We start from the raw sequence: 23,665 nt of genomic DNA, 5'->3' as shown, positions 1-23,665 counted from the left end.
AAAAAACTTACGCCTTTGTAGTCTAACCTAGTGTTTAGATTAGACCAAAGGTGTTTATGCTTTGATTTCAACTGATTTTCTCTGGAGGTTCAGACTGAAGACACCCAGTACCTGTTGATGAAAAGGAATACCACAGCATGCAGCTAGCATCACCATACTTCACCATCACCATACTTCACTTTAGGGATGGTGTTTTTTGATGGGGTCGGTTATGTCAATATGTGTCATGCACATTGCTCTGATCTTTTTATAAAACTCTGTAGTTTGATTTCATCTCACAAAACATCTTCCCACATTGTAGTTAGGTCACATGTTAACTGTTTTGGCAAAGGCACATTTGCTTTCATATGGTTCTTTTTGAGTCATGACATTTTTGTGCAACCTACCATGCAGACCAGTGTTATGCAGAACTCTTGATATGTTTGGTCCAATACCTACAGTAGTAGCATTGTCTTTTATAATGGCAAAGCCATGATAAATAGTAAAACTGCTTCATCATATTTTTCATCCTGGTCTTATTATTAAGAAGTTGAAAGCCTGCAGTGTCCTAACCAGAGGATTCAGATGGGGTATTTCTGCCAAAATGTTCTGTAGGGCATTTACAGGTGCAGTTCTCGGTACAGGAGCAGGATTGTTGCATCAAGAACATGGGTGCCTGTGCCTTATGCAAGAATATGCACCTTGTATCACCTTGCATCGCACAAAGAATCTATGTTCATGCAGTGGAAACCCTGTGATCAACTGTATATGGACAGATTCCTAATACAAAGCAACAGAACAAATAGCCTGGCCATAGGAGGAACCTAAAGCCCTTTTATTCCCTTATAAAAATATCTATCTGCGGGTGAATAGGCTGTATTAGAATCGTTCAAATCGAATTAAGGGGCAAATGTACTTACCTCCGAAGTTGCTCCATTGTTGACTTTGCCGCACTTCGCCAGGCACTGATTCGAAAGTTACAATATCGATCAGAAATTTGCATACGGCGTGCAGTTAAAGTACAATGGCCGTATATGCAGCAGAAAACACATTACACTACACAAGGCCAGGGAACCTTAATAAATGTTTTCTAAAGCCCTACACATGTGCCCACAGTATAGTTTAGGTGCCATATGTTATCAAATGTAGGGGGGAACAAGGGTACCCCTAAAAAAAAATTCGATGTTTTTCAGCCTATCACCCTTTAAAAGACGCCAGCATTTTTTGGGACTTAGAAAAAAATGTAATCTTTTTTTGAACGATCCCTATCTACTCTATTGCACTTCACCTGGTCTGAGGTGGTGGAGTAAATTCTGGCGCAAGAGGTAACGTTCATGAAAATCCGCAAGTTAGTGAATTAGCGTAGTTACGTCCCTTCACCATAGCGCAACTTCGCCTGGCGTAAGGGTGCGAAGTAGCGCTAGAGTAGGTCCACTTCGCTAGCGAATTTACGCCAGCACCTCTTAGTAAATCGGCGAAGTGGCAAAATGGCGTCATTCTGGCGAATTTTCACTAACGTTAGCCACCAAATGCCTCCAAATGGGTTCTAGGAGGTCCCCTATAGGCTAAAACAGCAAATCGTCAGGTTTTAGATGGCGAATGGTCAAAGTCAAAGCTTTAAAGAGACGGTATATGATCAATTTCGATTAGTCACATTTTTTTCAAATTTGAATCTAATTTTGGCCTATTCGATAGTCGAAGACTCGAAGTACACAAAAATAGCTCGAAATTCAATTTTTTTTTTACTTCGAATTTTGCCTTGATAAATCTGCCCCTTAGTATGACGTAAAGAGGGTTATTGCCATTCAGAAGAAGCAAATAATTCAAAAACTATAAAAAAGAAAAAATGAATGAAATGCCATTGAGAATTAACCATTCTATAACATACTAAAAGTAAGCTTGAAGGTTAGTCCTCCCTTTGCTGTTACAGCCTCTTCTCTTTAAGACGAGTTTCCCTAAATGATGCTGAAAATTGTCGTTAGGATTTGCTTCCATTCAGCCATAAGAGCATTACTGATGTTGAAAGCTGATGTAGGCCGGTCAGAATTGGCATACAATTCTTTTGCTCACATATCAACACACCCATTCTATACAATAAGCACAGAATTGTCAATAATGACATTGCACGCTGAATGAAAAAGGTTTAAAAATAAAAAAAACTATTAGACCACTGGGCAATGATAGTGTTCTCCTAGCATCTGTCAAACTCAGACTTATCTGTCTGTCAACCACGTAACACAATTCTAGCCAACAGTTGGCATTCCACATGGTGATGTTGTATGCCCACTTGCCCCCAAAAATCTGCTCTTGTCAAATAGTGAACATACTGATTTTACTTCCAGTATTATATTATAAGGGGATGGGGGGGTCTTTATTCTTTTTGCCATATAGTCTGAATATTTCTAAACCTCTGTGATCTATTGTGTCTTGACCAAACACAATTCTTCTGTTATATACAATATACAGTATGTCCCCATGCCTAGTCATTTAAGGGAGTCAGCAAAGACTTGGCACACCACTAATGTAATCTCTCAGTCAGCTGAGTTGGAGGATAGACGAGAAGACACCAGGATTCAAAGATATGAGAAATATACTGAGGGTCAATTCATTTACCCTGCATAATAAATTGTAAATTGCATCAACCCATGTTAATTATTGTTTTATCACTTCTGAGATCACTCAGTCCATCAATCAACAAGCACCAGGTACATTATTAACCCCAGTGTTTGCTTAGATATGCTGAAGAATTAGCTCAGAAATAGCTATAAATCTGAAGAGTGTAAATATCTCTATATACACTATAATGTGACTACAGGCTAGAGATAGCCGTTTAGTCAGAAGTACATGAAGGATCCGTTATGTGGAAACCGTTATCCAGAAAGATCTTAATTATGGAAAAGCCATCTCCCAATTAAATAATTCATTTTTTTTAATGATCCCCTTTTTCTCTGTCATAATAAAACAGTACCTTGTAATTCAGCCTAACAAAGATATAATGAATCTTTATCAGTGAAAAACAAGCCTATTGGGTTTAGTTAATGCTTACATTTTTTTAGTAGATTTAAGGTATGGTTAGCCAAACTACAGAAAGACCCCTTATTTGGAAAACCCCAGGTCCCAAGCATTCTGGATAATAGGTCCTATACCTATAGATATATTTCTCTAATAAAAGGTAAATGATTTGAGACCCACAAGATCTGTCTTATAGATGGGGTTATGTAATATCAGGAGCAACATTTGTTACACTTCTTGTCACCTACAGCAACCAATGAGTAAGTAACATTTAATGGTTTAAAAACAAACATCTAATTGGTTGCTATGGGTTATTGCTCCTGGACAAATGTTGTGACTTTTATTTAAGTCCTAGTATGATTTACAAGATGTATGGGGGTGACAATAACCGTGGCTCTACTTGAAAACTATATTGAGGGGGCCCAGGTAACTTGGATGTAATAAAAGTGCATTCATGTCTGAGATATTGTTCATTATACAGTTATTGCCAGATAAACCCAAACAAACATTCCACCATGGCAGCGCTGTTATTCCAGCTATGTCCTCCAGGCCAAAGTTGGAGCTTATTCTTTGCTATGGACACAGTCCTGTGCCCATAGCACCTTTATTTGGTCTTGCAAATTTAAATAATGATATGGACACTGGACATTCATTGTATTATTTGCATGTCCATTTTATTGCCTGCCACACTAAAGTAAACACCAAATGCAGATAAAGAAGGCTTCCAGGGAAGAATAACTTACACCAATCAATTTTACTGAACAATTATTTGAACTATAGCTTTCATTGTTGCTGGAATGACTTGTACACGATGCCTGTTTATCCAATTGTGTACAAGAAAAACCTTTGCAGAATCGTTGCAGCAATGTACTGTGTACAAACAATTGTATTTATAATGCTGCATATTTATTATTATTGTGATGCCGCAGGCTTGAGTAAAAACTTGGGTAAAACTGGAGAGTCGTTGAGGGAAATTTGTGCCATTTTTGTGCATTTGTCTCTAACATGACTGATTATCTGGCTGTGACTGATGTGGCATGACCGCTTTTATTTATAGGGGAATTTGCATATATGGAGCCTTTTACTGAGGGGTCATTAAAAGTATGTGCATCCAAACATGCTCCTGCAGCTTCATATGGTTGCCATTGCGTTCCTCGTGGCCCTATTGATGAATGTTGTGCAACTACACATAGTAAGTTAGGTTGAAAAAAGACACACAGCCATCAAGTTCAACAATTTAAGTCTATATATGACCTGCCTAACTGCTAGTTGATCCTGAGAACGGTGAATAACCCCTTTTGAAACCTCTCGGATTTGCCTCAGAGGGGGAAAAATTCCTTCCTGACTCCAAGATGGCTTATAAATAGCCCCAGAAGTGTTAGACTAGTTGCATGGGAGAAATTTTGCACCCATGTTAAAAAAACAGGGATGCACCCAGTTCTGATTTTGATTCGGGATTTTGAGGAATCCCAGAAAAGTTTGAAGGATTCAGATTCTACCAAATTGTCTTGTTGTGCTTGTCATGTGACTTTAAAGCAGCATGAGGCAGGTTTATTTCTCTGATTCTGGATTCTGTTTAAAATAATTATGCAAATCCTTGTTCAGATTAGGCTTAATCATTTTTGAAGGATTCGGTATTTGGCAAAATCGAATAAATTGGTTTTGGTTCATCCCTACTGTATTTGTAATCACCAAGCTATCAGGACAATTACCATTTACAATTGTGGAAAAACATTTAGTAAATAAAATGGGATAATATTAGTTGCTTACAATTGAACTGATGCACTGATCTAACGTTACTTTCAGCAGTTAATTTCATTTCAAAACCAGGTTTTTAAGATTAGCGAGATGGAAATTTTTCTCACTTTTTGGTGGATCTGGCGCACAGTGTTTTTGGTGTTCTTAAAAGTCGGTGTATAAATGTTAACAGTACAGGTATGGCATCTGTTATACAGAAAGCTCTGAATTACAGGAAAGTCATTTCCCATAGACTCAATTTTAATAGAATAGAATATTTCAAAATTTTAAAAATGATTTCCCTTTTCCTCTGCGATAATAAAATAGGACCTTGTAATTGATCCCAGCAAATATATAATTAATCCTTACTGGAGACAAAACAATCCTATTGGGTTTAATTCATATTTTTTTTTTTTTTTTTTTAAAGGTTAATTTTTATTGAAATTTAACAACAGAAAAATTAGAAGGAAGAAAAGCAAGTGAGAAAGGAAAGAAAAGAAAGGGAAAGTGGGGAGAAGGGGATACGGCTGAAGAAGTGGCCATCAATAGTTGGTCGAGGTGGCTGGCGACTCGAGCCAAGGGTTCCAAATACTCTCAAACTTCTTTGGGCATCCACGTGCTAGGTACGTGAGCTTGTACAGTTCCAGTTGCGAATTAACCAGTCCAATCCATCTACTCAAAGATGGTGGCGATGGGCCCATCCAGTGCAGGGCAACGACCTTCTTCGCGTAAAAGAGGAGCAACCGCATCAGGCATCTGGTGTTAACTCTAGGTATCACGGAGTCAAGGAGACCCAGAAGACAAGTAGCAGGGTTAAGTATCTGGGGAAGTTCCAGTTCGGTAGCCAGGAAGTTCAAAATTGCCCTCCAAAATCTGAGTATCACTGGGCAATCCCACATTAAATGTATGAAGGTAGCTACAGGGGCACCACATCTCAGACAGCTGGGTGAGGCCACTTTTCCCATAGTAAATAGTTTCTGAGGGGTAAGGTACGTTTGATGTACTATCTTAAACTGTATGAGCTTGTCTCTTACACTTACTAACGGGATATATAAGTTATCTATAATTTCTTCCCAATCATCAGGGTCGACATGAACCCCACTACTCTCCCACTTATACTTCACCCTGGGTCGAGGATCATACCTATTGGAAATTAAGTGCCTATATGTATTGGATAGGAGCTTGATCTTGGCGGGTTGAGAAATCAAAGTTTCCATCCCTGTGTATTGCAGGTGCTGAGGAGGGGTTGGGAATTGCACGGAGCAGAGGTGACTAATCTGGTTATAATGGAATTCGGACAGATCAGGCAGAGAGAGGGTCTGGCGAAAGTCAGGCAGTGTGCGAAGAGTTCCATCAGCGTATACTTGTGATAGCCGCTTTAGACCAAATTTAGACCATGTTCCCACCTCTGAGAACGTGGCTAAGTGTGGATAATTGCTATTACCCCATAAAGGTGAATCTGGGGAAAGACTGGTATCCGCTTTAGTGATTTGCACAATAGCATCCCAGGCTCTCTTAGTGGCGTCCATTACAGGTAACAAAGGGCCAAGATCCTTTCGAGTTCTATATAAAGCATTGTGTAAGCTTTCCACAGAGGTAAGATAGAGTGCCTCTATTATGGATGCCGGGTTGTCAGCATCGAACACTTTCCAACCGGCCGCATATGAGGCCTGGGAGGCAAGATAATAGAGCTCATAATTGGGAGAGGTCAGTCCCAGCTGATCATGAGGAGCATTGAGAGTGGCTCTGGACAGGGTGGGCGTTTTATTCCCCCAAATAAACTCAGATTGTGTGCGGTCTAAATCAAGCAAGGCTTTCTTGGGTATGTGGCAGGGGGTATTACTCAGTACATAAAGAAATTTAGGAAGAAAAATCATTTTGCATATATTTATCCTGCCTATTAGCGTGAGAGGGAGTTTGGTCCAGTGTGCAAGTGTGTTTTTGAATGTACGGAGTAAGGAGTAGAAATTATGCTGCAGAAATAATGTCGGATCTTTGTGTACCGTTATCCCCAGATACTTAAAATTATCCGCCACCTTTAGGTTACAGTTCGCGGCCACCCCACTTGGAAGTTGGCCGTCAAGGGGAAATAGTATGGACTTATCCCAATTAATCTGAAGACCCGGAGAATGTACCAAATTGTTTGACAATCCCAAGTACAGAGGCGAGTGATTCATGTGGGTCTGCTAAGTATAGGAGCGTGTCATCTGCATATAATGAGACCTTCTCCTCAATTGTCTTGTAAAGGAAACCCCGTACCCCCCGAGATTGCCGAATTGCTATGGCCATAGGTTCAATTGCCAACGCAAATATGAGCGGAGAGAGAGGGCACCCTTGACGAGTACCTCTTGACAGGCGAAATGGTACGGAAGTAATGCCATTAACCCGGATGGATGCCTTTGGTTCACTGTACAGCAGCCGAAGCCACTTAGTGAAGGAAGGGCCAAAACCCATTCTAGTTACTACCTCCCATAAGTAAGGCCACTCCACCGAGTCAAATGCCTTAGCCGTGTCCAGTGAAACCACCAGCCTGGAACCCATATTTTCGTGTTTCAGTTGTAAATTAAGGAACAGTCTTCTAAGATTAAAGCTGGTTGATTTGGAAGGCATAAAGCCAGACTGATCAGGTTCCACCACTGCAGACACAACTTTGACAAGACGCTTAGCTAAAATTTTTGCGAGAATTTTAATTTCCATATTAAGTAATGAGATTGGCCTATAGGAGGAGCACAGTGGGAGGTCCTTCCCTGGTTTGGGGATGACCACAATCGTCGCATCTGAGAACGTTTTAGGGAGAGAGAAATTTTCAAAGGCATACATCAGGGTTTCATGCAATCTGGGGACTATCTCGCGTAAATGAATACGGTACCATTCTATAACAAAGCCATCTGGGCCCGGGGATTTGCCGGAGGGGAAGGAAAGTATGGCTTCGGCAATCTCAAGAGGGGAAATCGGGGAGTCCATGTACTTTGCTTGCTGAGGGGAGATATTCGGGATGGGAATCCCATTAAGATACTCGTGAAGGTCAGCATTAGAGTAGTGCGCAGTAGAAGTGTACAGAGAGGAGTAAAATTTACTGAATTCCAGGGCTATCTCAGACGGGGAGGTCAGCATATCTCCTGTGGAGGAGAGTATCCTGGGGACAGCAGAAGTACCATTGGGAGGATTGGCTAGGAAAGCTAAAGGCTTACCATTTTTATCACCATATGCAAACGTAGTGCTGGTGGCGTGTAAAAGTTGCTTTTTAGTCAGCTCTAACCTATGCAAGCTGCGGCGCCGAAGAGCAGCAGTGAATGCACCATGCGTCTGTGGCGTGGGATTGCCAATATATTCCGTTTCAGATTGGGAAGTTGCCATTTCAAGGTGGTGTAGGGTTTCTTTAGAAGTGTTCCTAGCTCTGGCCACTGCAGCCATTAGGGTACCTCGGGAGACTGCCTTAAAAGCCTCCCAGGTAGTCGAGGGATCCGCAGAACCATAATTCACACTCCAATATTGTGTGACAGAGTCAGCGGATTCCCCGACCACACTAGGGACCTTCAACCAGTATGGACTTAGCCTCCAAGTTCTATGTGAGGGGTCTGAGAGAAGGTCTAACGAGAGAAGCAAAGGGGCATGATCTGAGATTCCCCGTGGCAGATATCCAACCTCTCGAACTTTAGGGAGGAGGTCCGAAGAAAGCAGTGCAAGATCTATTCGAGATAATGACTGATAGGTAGTAGAATAACAGGAGAATTGTCTGCGCTCGGGGTACTTCCAGCGCCATACATCGGCCAAATTGTATGCTCGGGCCCAATCAGCAAGTTTAGAAGTAGTTACTGTAGGAGCGGATAATCTGTCCAACAGAGGGTTACAACAATTGTTAAAGTCACCCATGATACACACTGGGGCGGGGGGCAGTTGCATCAATGTTTGATATAGGTCATGAAGTATTGTGTCTGCGAAGGGGGGAGGAACGTAAATGTTAGCTATAAGGATGGGAAACCCCGCTATAGCACACGCCAAAATTTGATATCTGCCCGATCTGTCCGAACGCACCTCCATAAGATCAAATGGGAAGCCTTTCCTAACCAGGACCGAGGTGCCCCTAGCATAAGTGGAATATGTAGTATGGTGACTATATGCAACCCACGGTTTCGGGAGAGCCAAGACCCTACCCCCAACTAAGTGGGTCTCCTGAAGTAAGAGAATGTGAGGGGAATAAGATTTAAGATAATTGAAAACTAATGCCCGCTTCACCTTATCGTTAAGACCCCGAACATTCCAAGATATTAACTTAACAGCAGCCATTTGGTGATGTGTAAATGGGATGGGTACTCACAGTAAAATGAACACATTTCAGGTTTCCGGACACCCTTCGACTCAGCAGCCCACCATATACATACATTGTTATCCAGCCGGGGAGGGAGAGAGAAGAAGGAAAGAAAGACTGAAATGAGGTAGAAAAGACATAGTTAAAACAACAGTCAAAACAAAACCCCCACCCAACTGCCCCCCACCCTGCCCAACCCTCACAGTCTGGCGGGCTTAGGATCCCAAACATAAGATCAACTGGGGAGATTGGTTGCCCTCAACAAGCTCGCTCCAAATCTTGTTGTGGCCAAAGAGCTTCCGTGGTGATCGGCCAATGGTTCACAGGATAATGAAAAATAAACTTACAAAACTAAATGTAAACATGCAAACCCAATGAAGGCATATCAAGCAACATATATGTAGCAAGAGTTGTAATGTGCAGAAAAGGTTCCAAGGCAGGTGTTAGTGTCAGAGTAAGGTTACCGGCAGCACCTACATGAGCCGAGGATATATGAAGAAGGCACTGTGCCTGCCACTAAAACAGTCGCAGTACTGTAGGTTGCCGGACCACCCGGTACTGCCGAGACATACAGAGGTAGCGACACCTGAGCCATATGAGAGAAACACTTGCATCAAAAGTCACTTCTTGCAATGGGGATTACATCAAAAAGCTACAGGTAGCAGCCGGTCCTCTCCTCTTAGCAGTGGAAGGATATTAAAACCATACACATTAGGTCAGGTAACATGCGAAGAAGAGGTCAGTAAAGAACAGCTATGGCCTGGGACTTCTGCCGGACCGTGCCTCAATCCAGCTCAATGCCTCTTCAGGAGTATTGAAAAAATGAGATTTATTTGCATCAATGACCTTGAGTTTAGCCGGGTATAGCATGGCATAAACCAACTTCAGGTCCCGCAGCTGCCGTTTGACGCCGGTAAAGGTGCTGCGCTGTTTCTGCAGATAAGTAGAGTAGTCAGGATACAGTGATACATTGGCCCCGTCATGAACCAGCTGGCCTTTCGCCCTAGCTTCAGAGAGAGCTGCGTCTCTATCACGAAAGTGAAGCAATCTTAAAAGAAAGGAGCGTGGGGGGGCACCCGGAGGTCTAGGTCGACCTGGGACACGATGAGCCCGTTCCACTGTATAGTGTGCGGTGAAAGGCGCATTAGGCAGAAGTTGTTTGAGCCATCTTTCAGCGAAATCAGTAGGCGAATTGCCTTCAGCGCCCTCCGGGAGTCCCACCACCCGTACATTATTACGGCGCTGACGGTTTTCGTAGTCATCTAAGAGAGAGGCTTGATGCTTGATTTGCTGCTGTAATTCAGTGAGTTGTGCTGGAACCGGTGTACACATATCTTCCAGAGCACTAACCCTGGCTTCCACAGCCGTTGTTCGTTCTCGTACAGCCTGCAAATCCACCTTGATCAGAGATAGGTCAACTTTAACCTCCTCTATGTGGGTAGTAAGCGTGGTTTGACAGGTCGCTATTGCGGCAAGAATAGGTGCAAATGCCGTTTCCGAAGTATCTTCGGTTGGTACTGAAGAAGGGGATGAGGGTGCAGCGCCATCATGGCCAGACCGCCTCACAAACTGATCCATCTTCTGTGATGTTTCGCCAGGTTTTTTCGGTGCTCTGCTACTACGCATAATAAGCGTGTGAAGGAAGGCTCAGCACGAGGGGAAGTACAGTGTAGAAGCGGAGTATTATAGTAACAGGATCAATAATACCACGGAGCTCTCAGAGCATAGTCAGTTAGTGTAGCATGGAGACAATAGAACAGTTCTGGTGCATCAGTGCCGTGCAAAAGTGGTATAGTCAAATTGTAGCGTTATATGTCCTCTACTGTGCAGCATAGAGAGAGCATCAGGTATCATAGAAACAGCTCAGAGCTATAGTGCTCTTTATATCCAAGCCACACCACTCAAGTAGATGGGGAACCTCAGTACTGGGGCTGTGATGATACTGTGAGTCCTGCAATATGTAGAGCTGTCCCACCATGAAGACTCGCGCCCTTAGAAATGGCCGCGCACCATCGTGTAACCCATGCGTTCCAGCTTGGAACGCAGCAGCAGCGCGGTCTTCATAGGCACTGTCGGCTCCAGGGACAGGTGATGCAATGGTGCAGCCGGCCGGAGCAACTTGGGCCGAGGAGAGAATCCAGCTCCCTGCTTGAGCCGTAACAACAGATATACCCGCTACCTGCGGCGTCTTGCCTGTGCCGCAGTGCCTTAGACTAATGGCGCCACGCGGGACCAGGCCAGACAACCTGGCCTCCAGGGACACGCGGCACACGAGAATGCTCTGGGGTCTGTGGGCACTCACCCCTTACGGAAACCCGCTGGGAACCTTACAGCAATGCGGAGGAAGCAGTGTCGCAGCGCCAGGCTGATCACAGCTACGGGCCTCAGGTATACTCCAGTCCCCGGCTTCCGGCCTTGAGGTAGGCCCCAAGTAGCAGGACAGCTCTGCTGGTGCCAGAGAGCCGAATTAAGTCCCTGTCTGCAGCTGGTAACTTCCCAAGCTCTCACAATGGCAGTAGGCAGTTGCAGGAGCTTTTAAAATATATAGATGGGGCCAGATGGTATATGAAAGGCACAGAGCTCTGGAGGAACACGTCTGCTTCGTTGTACAGCTAGCCACGCCCCCCGGGTTTAATTCATATTTAAATGATTTTTAGGAACCTTAAGTTATGGAGATCCAAATGATAGAAAGATCCCTTGTCCAGAAAACCACAGGTCCCCATACATGTATATTAGTTAAAAAAACTAAACATAATTTCCAAAATGCTCAAGATGCATTGAATTAGATTCCAAGGTTGGTAGTTGGGAGTATGGTGGAGAATTTGGATTCTGTGCTGGAATAGAGCAAAGTGTTGGTGGGTTAGCAGTTGTTATATAGACTTTGGGATTTCAAAAAGTAAGTGTTACATCTGTAATTCCTTGACACTAGTTCTGCAGAGGCTTTGGGTACTGTGTACTTTAGATAGTGTGAGAGAAGAATGAATAGCTGAGTATATTTACAGACGGAGCAGGATGAAGTGATGAATGTGCTGTGTGCTAGGGGCTTGTTCCACAGAAATGGATTCTGGCAAGCAATGCATTAGCAATTGGATGGGCGGCTGTTTGTTTTCTGTCTTGCTATTTTAATGTCTTGTTCGAGCTATGTGAAAGTACATTTTAGTTGGTAATAGCAGACAAAGTAATGGATATTAGTTGTCAGACATTTATTAGAGAATAACAGTTTTGCATGTTCTTAATGACCGGTGCTTTGTTTAAAGGGGAAGGCAATTTTAGTAGCTTAAGGCAGAGGATCTCTTGTATTTGTCTTAATGACCGGTGCAGTCATTCTGGGTTGGGTGTGGGGGAGATTGTTATGTGCAAACATATTTTGTCGGGTTCTGGTTTTGTGCTGTGACTATATTGATGAGTTTAAATAGCTTCTCTCAGTTTGATGTTTGTGTGTTGAGGGGCAGTTAACAAGTTTTGTGCATTTTTTAAATATGTTAAATACATTTTTCCTTTCTTAGTTATATCCAGAGTGGTCTTCCTCTGGGTGATTTACATTTTGTGACAGGTCCATCATATGGTGACGTTTGGGCCAGTTTACATTTTTTGTATCTTATCAGTCATTAGAGGTTTTTTTTTGTGTGTACCCATAGCAGTTTAAATACCCTGTGCCCAATACATTGTTGTATTATGCAAATTCTCAGTGACAGCTCAAATGCAACTGGGTGCCTAAGGCCTATGCAAATCTTAGGCTTTATCTGTTTGGAATACTTACTTGGGAAGAGTTAAACACCTTCTGGGGAGGGGGGCAGTGTCATTTGTATAAAATATTCCTTCTCTTCAACTGATTCATGTCTTGTGCTACTCACCTGTGAGGAAGGCTTTGGAGATTGTCAACAGGCACAGATCCCATCAGCGACTGCTAGCTCTTTGCCCAGCTCCCAGAATAAAGTCTAGAGAGGATTACAGCAGTAGTGCAGGTGAGAAGCGATGGGTTGTCTCATTGTCATATCAACAATACAAAGGTGCCAATTATAAATCAATGGCAGAAAACTAGTTCATTGAGGGACACAATGGGATATTGAACTTTGATTGGAGAAAATGTAGCGGCTCTTCATTCCGAATAATTGTTCACCGTGTGAGACCTATGGAGACTCTTGAGTTTATGAGAAAGGATTCTGTGTAGACCAGCAAACCTAGACAAGATTATAAAGAAACTCTGAGCCAGTCACCTCCCCTCTGATGAATATGATAATTCTATGTGTGCTCAGAAATTTGAAAGTCGAATGAATTTTATTGTAATGTCATGTTGTTTTGCTAGAGCTTCTTAATGTCTGTGGGCTGAAAATGAAAACTCTTATTAAAATCAGTTTTTTATTCTAAGTTCCTTCAGATATTAACATGAACCGGGAACCGGATTCCACAGTGGAGCAGCAACATGGAAGTGGACACCTGGAAAACGGTAAGGAGAAAGGACTTGATCTCACAGTTAATCCAAGGAGCAGTAGTGATGGGCGAATTTATTCAAATTTGCGCAAATATTTTTGCCTCCATCGACAATTCCGATGCTGGCAACAATTCTAGGTACCCGTTGACTTTAATGGGCGTCAGAATTGTCGCCGACGTCCAAATTTGCATTTCGCAAATTTTTTGCCGTTTCGCAAATTTCACAGGAAATTCGCAAATTTTTAGGCGAAGCGAAACGGGAGAAATTCGCCCATCATTAAGGAGCAGGGCTAAAGTTTCTCACATGCATTAAAATAACCCTAGAAATATGACAATTTGATCAGCCGTGTCTTTTTTACACAAATATCAAAAACCTTGGAATATATCCTTAGGGCGGCTATGGATGGTTGAGAATGCTGAACATATTGAGGGGCTAAAGCTGAGATAATAAGGCTCAATAAGGCAAAAAGAGAGATGTCTGTAAATAGATGTTTTCAACTGTACATTCAAGGGAGGAATATGCAAGTTACAGCACTTCAGATGTTGCTGAACTACAGCTTTCAGAATCACCCAGCAGCCAATCTATCTATAGGGTCACTTATCTGTCTTTGTGAGTGTTGAAAGATGTCAGCCGCTACTGTTACAGAGAAAAAGGATATCTTTAAAAAATGCTTATAGACCCATCTAAAACAAATGCTCTGTAAGACTGCAAATATATTGTTATTGCTGCTTTTTATTACTTGTCTTTCGATTCAGGCCCTCTATTATTAATATTCCCGTCTCTAATTCAAACTAATGCATGGTTGCTAGGGTAATTTGGACCCTAGCAACCATATTTCTGAAATTGCAAACTGGAGAGCTGCTAAATAAAAAATTAAATAATCACACACAAAAAAAGAAAAACCAATATCAAGTCAGAATATCACTTTCTTACTTAAAGTTAAGGTAAGGATGAACAGCCCCTTTAAAATAGCCGCAGGAATTTGAATATTTGGACCATTTCAATTGGGGCATATTCTTCATACCAGCATTTTTCATCTGTAAATGTTATCATTTAATAGAATGAAATAAAGAATGTTATTTTATGGCACAAAAGCGTGCAGCAGATTCCATCCAAGTGAATGACAGGCTCACGTTTGATTTCTTCTGGGCTAGCTGAGAGAATATGCCCTGTGTACAATGGGCCTCAGTGTCCCGGACCGGTCCCTCAGATTAGCACAAACTGTTATAGGATCCGTTATCAGGAAACCTGTTATCTAGAAAACTCTGAATTAGAGGAAGGCCATCTCCCATAGACTCCATTATAATGAAATAATTCACATTTTTAAAATGATTTCCTTTTTACCTTGTACTTTACCCTAACTAAGATATAATTAATCCTCATTAGGACTCTTACAGACGAGCGGTTTTACTTGTGCTCCCCTGCGTTTCGCTTTCTTCCATTCAGCCGCATGGGAGCGCAGGAGTAGATGCACTGAATTATTGTCAATGGGGCTGTACAAACGCAGGTAAAATGCAACATGCTGTGTCCCAACCTGTGTTTGGCACTTACATGCATCTGTGTGAGTATAGTACAATAATTCAGTGTGTCTACTCCTGCGCTCCCCTGCGGCTGAACAGAAGAAAGCGCAACCCAAGGGAGCGCAGGTAAAACCACCCGTCTGTTACAGTTAGTAGATAAAGTTTTAGTAGATTCAATGCAAGCGTATTACTTTTTAAACTTATTAAAGTATTTAGGAAATTCATTGTTATTTTATTATCAGTAGTTATGCTGAAACCATTTATAAGAAATATATTAGGCAAATAGTCTCTCATACATAAAAATTGGCATATAAATTCTTCTTATAAGTATCAGTTGCCTTAACATTTTTATGTTTAGATATTTGCAGAAAAAGGCCATTATAGCACTGGCACAGATATACCCGTGGGTGGGATAGGTACTAATGCACATAGTGCAGTCATATTTCAGTAATAGATCCTGCAGCTGATTATTAGTGTGTATATGTCCTACAGCTGACTATAAAAATAATATAAAAGTAAATAAACCTTGTTGAATATTTATGTAGACCATTTAAACTATCTGTCTGTCTATCTGTCTGTCTGTCTGTCTGTCTGTCTGCCTGTCTGTCTGCCTGTCTGTCTGCCTGTCTGTCTATCTTTTATGCATTATGGTAAATACCAGCATGCAAGAGTAGAAGAGAGCAGGTGATTGTCATGCCATGAATACAGGTGTAGCAGATGCCTCTCCCCTTTCTTACCTCTTTTTCTAAGGGAGGGGGTATAATGGGCCTCATTTGAATTTCAAACAAACTCTTGAGCTACGCCATAAAAACTGTGAGGCTTAGTTATGGAAATGTGTCCCTCTTGCTCAGGCAACAATATGGAAATGAGAAGATTATGCAAATAGGCTTTTTTAGGAGATACCACTGTGTTGGGCTGGATCTGTATCCGTATAGTGTGTATTATTGTGTGCCTTATGTACAATTCACATGCACACACACTCAGGTAGTTTTCTTGTAAGTTTATTAAAATGTATTTATTTTCCTGATTCTGCTAGAAATGAGCATTTTGCATGAAATGGTGTGTGTGTTCTGCTCACTGTACATCGTTTCTGTCTGTCATCTATCTATATGTCTATCTATCTATCTATCTATCTATCTCTGTCCCCTAATACATACTAATTCCATTATACTTATACATTTTATTTAGCTTTAGCTTTAGTGCTCCCACAACCCCCCTTTTTGCTAATAGATACACAATGTTTTATTTCCATAAGAATATCTTATCTCATGAATTGTCACATGTAAACTTCAAGGGGGAGAGCTTCTTGTAGACTAATAACATGACATCAAAAAGTAAAGGGTAGGCAGTAAAAGAAATACTACTACTTATTCTGAAGAATGAACTTGTTCCATATCGCCACTTTCTGGGATGTCTGGGAGCTACCACAGAGAATACCTTAACACATTATACAACCTATTACATAATATCACTATCAACCATTTGTTATATAGGTGGAGCATGTGAAAGAAGTAGTATGGCAGCTCATTTAATGAAAGGGAATGATCTGTGTACTCACACAGCTATGTGCTCCTCAAATTATATGCCATTGTTTAACAGAATGGAGCCATTAAATACACAGACAGGTTCATTACATTAGTGCTGCATTTTACTTGTTTAATTCCCCTTTAGGCAAAACTTGAGGGACAGAAAGGAACCTCTATAATTTCAATTTGCTTCTTTGTACTGTATTTTTAGAGCAAATAGTGGTAACATGTCATTGCCCTTCTGGAATTGATTGGCCAGAAAAGCAATATGGAAAATATGAATATTACTTTGTTTGATTGATCACCTGACTGCCTAAATTAAAAAAAATATAGGGATAATAAAAAAAGAGTGGCTCTGAGGGAGTGCCTAGTGTTCAGGCAAGAAACGCGTAAGTCAAAGCGCACCCACTGCATAATGTTTGTACCACACAGTGTGTTTAAATAAAGACGATTTTGAAATTATCATGGTCCTCCTTGGGAGTCTTGGACAGCGCCGGTGAATGCAGAATTGTTTCTTTGCAAATAAAAAATTTATATAAAAATTATATTAATATAAGCACATACCACAACTGTAGTGGACATTTTTATTATCTTTTATAAATATTTTTTTTTTCTAATGCATTTTGAAATATAAAGGATTTATTGTGTGCTTTATCCAATCAACCTAACTTATTAAATGCAAATGTAAATTACAGGGCACTCTTGTACCTGATTCATATTATTAGGCACAACCCGCTTTTGTGCCTATTGGTAAATGAGGCTCTATTTTTGAAGCAGGTGTACTCAACATCCCTATATTTGCATGAATTCCATAATGCAGGTCTCCTTTAAAACTACGATTGACATCAGAGTTTACTCTACAATAATCCAGTCTACTCCTTAAAGCGCCTGACTGAAATCCCGGACAGCAGTGTGAGATATAAACAAGCTGGTTTGTGAGCACAGTGAATACACATGTGATTGCATGGCGGTAGCTAAACAAAGCAAATGAGATATCCTAACACACATGTAAATGTCCACAGTCATAAAATAAAGACACTAAACGCTGGCATAGTTGCACTTAGCTATCCAAAATACATTAAAAGCATACACAATCTATGAACTCAAATGCTTGACCAAAACAACCCATGATGGTCTGTGTGTAGGCAGATACTTTATCACAAGGTGTATGGGAGTTAGATCTGATTATGTCGGTTATTTGACCGGGCATTTCTGCACTGACGGTTTGGGATAATTTGCTGTGATACTGAGAGATGGTTCTGTTTTGGTTTCAGATGCTGAACGAGACACGTTGGACTTTAGCAGACAGGTGAGAGACAAATAAATCCACTGATTTACCCAGCTCCTCCACACAATAGAACACTGCACATTCATTCACTGACATGGAACCTAAGAAAGAAAACATTTAAAGGGGGACTATCATAGTGGCAAACATGTTTTCAAAGTTATTATTAAAGGGATTCTGTCATGATTATTGTGGTATGTTTTTTTATTACTAAATAACACTATGTACATTGCAAGTAATTCATTCTACCATTTAAAATTGTATACTTGAACCAATACATGTATTTTTGTAGTTGTAATATTGGTGTTTAGGTAGGTCATGTGCTTTCAGAAAGAGCCAGCACTTCACAATTGAACTACTTTCAGATAAGCTATTGTTTTTACTACTCAATGTAACTGAGGGAATCATGAATTAGGTTAGCTGGACTTGGATTTTTACTATTCTGTTATCTACCACTAGGAGCATGGGAGCATTTTTAGCATTGCAGGTGTCAGGGAGCTATTATCTGGTTACCTTCCCATTGTTCTGCTGTTGGGCTGCTGGGGGGGGGGGAAGGGGGTGATATAACTATAACTTGCAGAGCAGCAGTAAAGTGTGACCAAAATTTATCAGAGCAAAGTCACATCACTGGGGGCACCTGGGAAACGAACGTGTCTAGCACCATGCCAGATTTTAAAATGAAATAAAAAAAAAATCTTTGCTCTTTTGAAAAATGGATTTCAATGCAGGATTCTGCTGGAGGAGCTTGATTAACTTTTGTAAAAAAAAAAAAACTGGTTTTACCATGGCAGAATCCCTTTAAGTAATCATTTTTTCCAGTTTCTTTAGCCTTTTATATTTTATCTTGCTGCAGTCAACTGAATCATGTTTCCAGCCATCTGGGCATCCTAATTGCTGATTTCTGCTGAAAATCGGTCTGTATCACATGGCATGACAACTTACAAACAAAATAGGAAATACCTTAGAATAGGTAAAAAAAAAATTGAGATTTGTAAAGCAGATTTATAAAAAAATATATTACTTTAGTGGGTTTATTGTTGTAATAACAGCTTCCATTTCAGGCTAGTGACACATGCCTATTGACTGACATACATTTTGCTGCATGGCAAATAAGCTACAGGTATTAGGCTAGAAAATAAACAGTGCTGCCCATAGTGCGCCCATATATGTAATAAAGGTACCACATGATTGTCAGCCAAAGTGTATTAAAACGATGACTTCATACAAATATGTATGTGGAACCCTTGAACAAATATCACCTGCAGGGTCGAATTTGGTCTGCAGTCATACAATTGGACATCTGTGATTTAAATGGAAAGCATCATTGTCTCCTATACAGTTGTGCAAATAGCTGCATCTCAGCCTGTAAAATGTTCTAGGCACTTATTGAACCAAGATGGTTCTCCTTTTAAAAGAAGACATTAAGCAAACCAGAGCAAACATTATAAAACCCGATTGTTCTTAGCAATATCAGGGTTAACAATCATGTGTCAAAGGCTTATATATGATAATTAGGGGAAATTAACCCTGATATTTATAAATAGTTAGTAATTACAATTTTGACATTGCTTTGCCTGAACTAGTCTCTTCCTGTATTTCCTGTTGCGTTCCAGTAATCAATTCTCTCCACACAGCTCTCGGGCCTGTGTACCACTCAGCTCTAATACTGAGCACACCCTGTGTGTAGTGTGTCCATTAACCCTGCCTTTTCACACTATTTTCAACTTACTTCTAAGTAAGAACAGGTTCCAACATGTCAAATGTTTTCCATTATCATTCATGTAGATAATAAAACCAAAGATAAATCATAAGCAAAGAAAGTGATAAAAATAAACATTTTAGTGGGAATACAGGAAAACAAATAGGATGATAAAGAACCTTGTTGTCTTTCACTCTGAAGGGTATCTGGATAATCCTTTTATTACTAGTCGTGGCTGTTGCTATAACATTCTGTGAGATCCTGCAAACTGTACTTGAGCAACAATGCCCATTATTCACAAAGCTCTGAATTATGGAAAGGCCCTCTCCCATAAACTCCATCTTATCTCCAGGAGCGGAACTACCGGGGGAGCAGGGGTTGCGAGCGAGTCCCCGCGCCGTGCATATCCCGGGCAGTTCCGGGTTTACGGAGGGGGGCGGGGGGCCCAGCTGCGCGTCCTGCGCCAGGGCCCGCCCCCCTCTAGATCCGTTTCTGCTTATCTCTATAATAATAAAACAGTACCTTGTACTCGATCCAAACTAAGATATAGTTAATCCTTATTGGAAGAAAAACCAGCCTATTGGGTTTATTTAACGTTTACATGATTTTCTAGTAGACTTAAGGTATGAAGATCCAAATTAAAGAAAGCCCCAGGTCCTGAGCATTCTGGATAACAGGTCCCATACCTGTATTGCCATATATGGTGAAAATTTAACATAAAAAAGCTGTGTGTTAAGTAGACAAATAATATACTGTTTGCTAGTATACTGTAGTAGATTAGAAACATTCATCAAGCCTTAACGGCTGGTTTCCTTGTACATATAGCTAAATAAACAAACTATGGGGTATATTTATCAAAGAGTGAAGTTAGAGATCTCCGCAGTCCAAAGAGTGAAATACCGCCTCTCTCCATTCATTTCTATGGGATTTTTAAAGGCATATTTATCAAATTTTTCTTTGATAAATACGTCTTTAAAAATCCCATAGAAATGAATGGAGAGTGTCGGTATTTCACTCTGCGGACTGTGGGGATCTCTAACTTCACTCTTTGATAAATATACCCCTATGGGTCATATGCAGTGCAAAATAATAATAATGGCATGAGACTAGTTAAATGAGTTGGAATCTATAGCTCATTTCATTAGCTTAGCTTCTGCTATGAAAACATTAGGATTCTGTGCACTAGATATACAATTAGTATGTCTGGGACATACTAAGCAGCAAAGTTGTTAAAACTTTGAAAAAATACTTTTAACCCTCCCTAGATGTGTGCCCCCAAGCAATTTTACACATTAACTTTTCAGACAGGATAGGACCCATGTTGGTGACCTGCCTCCCCTTAAGGGATCACTCCCCCGCTTTATTTCCTTATAGCTGAAGTTCCGGGAGAGAAAGACAGCCAAGAAAACCAGAAATACTGCTATTAACATTAAATATTTTTGTAGAAGGTCTTTAGTAGAAGGTTTATTTTGCTTTGAATGAAGACTGAATACAGTATTAATGATCAGCCATCATTTTGACAAACGCTACATCTAAAATACTTACAAATGGAAAGTGATGTATTTCTATGGGATCCTGCAGATTAACAGCAAATAGAACTGCAATATAGGGTATCAGTCTGATAATATTCAGCCTTTGTACCAAAGCAAACAGTCAACAAATATGAATACAGGTATGGGATCCGTTATCCAGAAAGCTACGAATTACGGCATGTCAGTCTCTCATAGACTCCATTTTAATCAAATAACTTCATTTTCTTTTTCTGTTATATGAAAGCAGTACCTTGAACTTGATCCCAACTAACCTGTAACTGATCCGTATAACAGGCAAAACAATGCTATTGGATTTATTTAATGCTAAAAATTATTTTGAGTAGACTTAATATATGGAGATCCAAATTACGGAAAGATCTCTTATCTGGAAAACCCCAGGTCCCAAGCATTTTGTATAATAGGTCCCATACATACATACAGTATACCAAAATAAGTTTAGTATAAAGTACATCTGTCTCAGTATGGTGGCTATTTGGCTAGTTTCAGATAAATAGATGGGGTCCATGTTAACATTTCAAAGATATGTTTTGAGAAGCAGAATCACACGCCACTGGCCTAATTTACAGGGCTGATCCTAAATGTGGGGCCCAATTGGGACCATGTTGGCGGGGCCCCTAGACAAAGTGTTGCTGGCTACTGACACACCAAGTATTTAGGAAAATAAGGGCATACAGGCACAAAATAGAAAGGAAAGGGGCAGACAAGGTAAGAGAGTGAGAGGGATGAAATAGGGGCACATAATAGGGGCACACAAGGTAAGAGAGAGAGGGAGGAAATAGGAGAGTGGACTGGGCCAATTAGTTTGGGGCAGGCTGGGCCGATTCAGCTTGGGACCAGGCTTGGTTGGATTAGGGGCAGGCAGGGCCTATCAAGGTTGGAGGAAAGCTGGGCCTATGAGAGTTGGGGGCAGGCTAGACCTATGGAGTTGGGGGATAGGCTGGCTTATCAGAGTTGGGGGTGGGCTGGACCTATGGATTTGGGAATAGGCTGGACTCTCAAAGTTGGGGGCAGGCCAGGCAGCATCATGTGCTGAGGGAAATATTATCTGTGCTGCCCTGTGGTACGGGGCCCCCAGAGGTGCGGGGCCCTATTGGGCCCAATTGGTCCAATAGGCCTAAGGCCGGCCCTGCTAATTTATATAATAATCAGGTGGATTTCTGCTTGTAGCATGCAGGTCAGGAGTTTGGAAACTCAGCAGCTCACTGAACCCACCAATGCTATCTATTGCTTGACACCGTTTATTAAAGAATCAGAATGTAGATTAATGGCTGTATTAATGTTGGCTTGCTTGTCTTTGGTTAAAACATGCTTTTATAGCTGGTGGGGGGTATAATAAAACAGCAGACCATTTGGTTCTATTTATCTCATACAATCATTGATAACAAATGTCTCTTTTCCTTGGCTGAAAGCACTATATCGCCTTACGTAGGTGGACGCATAACATGCCTCCCTTTAAAGGGGTTGTTCACCTTTGAGTTAACTTTTAGTATGTTGTAGAGAGTGATATTCTGAGACAATTTACAATTGGTTTTCATTTTTTATTATTTGTAGTTTTTGAGTTATTTAGCTTTTTATTCAGCAGCTCTCCAGTTTGCAATCTGGTTGCTAGGGTCCATGCATTGATTTGAATAAGAGAGGGCCTAATAGAAAGATGAGCAATAAAATGTAGCAATACCAATACATTTGTAGCCTTACAGAGTATTTGTTTTATTGATGGGGTCCGTGTCCCCCATTTGAAACCTGGAAAAAGTCAAAAGAAAAAGGGAAATAATTAAAAAAACGATAAAAAAAAAAAAAAAAGTAAATAATGAAGACCAGTTAAAAAGTTACTTCGAATTTCCATTCTATAACATTATATAATATATATTATATAACCTTTTAGAATAAGGCATCCAGGGCTGGGATCAATTTTTCTCTCACTGGAAGGCTGCAAAATATCCACCTGGTTCCCAGGTCTCCACTAGAGATTTATACTCTATACACACACCACTTTCAAGGGGAATAATCCTTTGCCTTTTATTTTAGATCAAAACGGAAGATTTCAGTGAGGCACTACAGACGGGAATACCACATCGGCCATGTCACCTGTCCCAGGCTTCCATGATGGGCGGAGGACAGATGACTGGGGTAAGCAATAGACATCCGTTGAGTGGTATGAGAGCTACATCCCTGCTCTATGCAAGTAGCAGTAAATTGCTGGTGAAACAAATAGCAACATGGAGACCGGCACTTATTCATGTAATATTATGGTGTGAATTCAGACGAAGCCATTGTCAAACTAGACATATTCATCATAAAATGTGCAGATTACAGTAAGAGTGTTACTCAGTGAGAGGCCAACAGTTACTTCCGCTTTCCAGAGAATCATTTTTATGGAGCAATTTATTAACCTACAAATAAAATTAATGGACTTTTTCCAAGCTGCTGATTCCTCCTCCCCTCCATTGTTGTATTTGCTGTGCGGTTGGTAGCTACACAGAAATCAAGTCACAGCCCGTACCATCTGCGTTTCTTTTAAATAATGCATATTCCTTGGAAAAGCAAACATTTTCTCATTACAAAAGGGGTAAAAGATACACTGAAATGGAATGTAAATCCTAAAAACATGTTAAT

At 40.8% G+C, this 23,665-nt stretch overlaps 2 protein-coding genes across 3 annotated transcripts in view; one reads left to right on the top strand and one right to left on the bottom strand.

Moving 5' to 3' along the window:
- pou2f3.L (POU class 2 homeobox 3 L homeolog) overlaps positions 1-23,665 on the top strand; it is a 46,642-nt gene that overhangs the window by 5,978 nt on the left and 16,999 nt on the right. Inside the window, exons 1-4 of one of the 2 annotated variants that reach the window (XM_018225773.2) lie at positions 12,875-13,002; positions 13,407-13,484; positions 17,790-17,824; positions 23,078-23,179. In XM_018225773.2, coding sequence (XP_018081262.1) covers positions 13,424-13,484; positions 17,790-17,824; positions 23,078-23,179 — 198 coding nt within the window. In that variant the 5' untranslated portion in view covers positions 12,875-13,002; positions 13,407-13,423. Of the gene's footprint in view, positions 1-12,874; positions 13,003-13,406; positions 13,485-17,789; positions 17,825-23,077; positions 23,180-23,665 lie in introns of those variants that run through there. The other variant, XM_041569225.1, reaches the window with a different exon arrangement.
- LOC121395541 lies at positions 5,162-11,924 on the bottom strand. Its single transcript, XM_041569226.1, has 2 exons — positions 9,047-11,924; positions 5,162-5,496 (listed from the first exon to the last, which is right to left on the bottom strand). Exon 1 carries the CDS (start codon positions 10,661-10,663, stop codon positions 9,791-9,793), a length of 873 nt encoding a protein of 290 aa, XP_041425160.1. The 5' UTR covers positions 10,664-11,924; the 3' UTR covers positions 5,162-5,496; positions 9,047-9,790.

This window comes from Xenopus laevis, chromosome 7L, assembly GCF_017654675.1.
Source record: "Xenopus laevis strain J_2021 chromosome 7L, Xenopus_laevis_v10.1, whole genome shotgun sequence".
Lineage (NCBI taxonomy): Eukaryota > Metazoa > Chordata > Amphibia > Anura > Pipidae > Xenopus > Xenopus laevis.
This window is presented reverse-complemented; position numbering and strand designations above follow the sequence as displayed.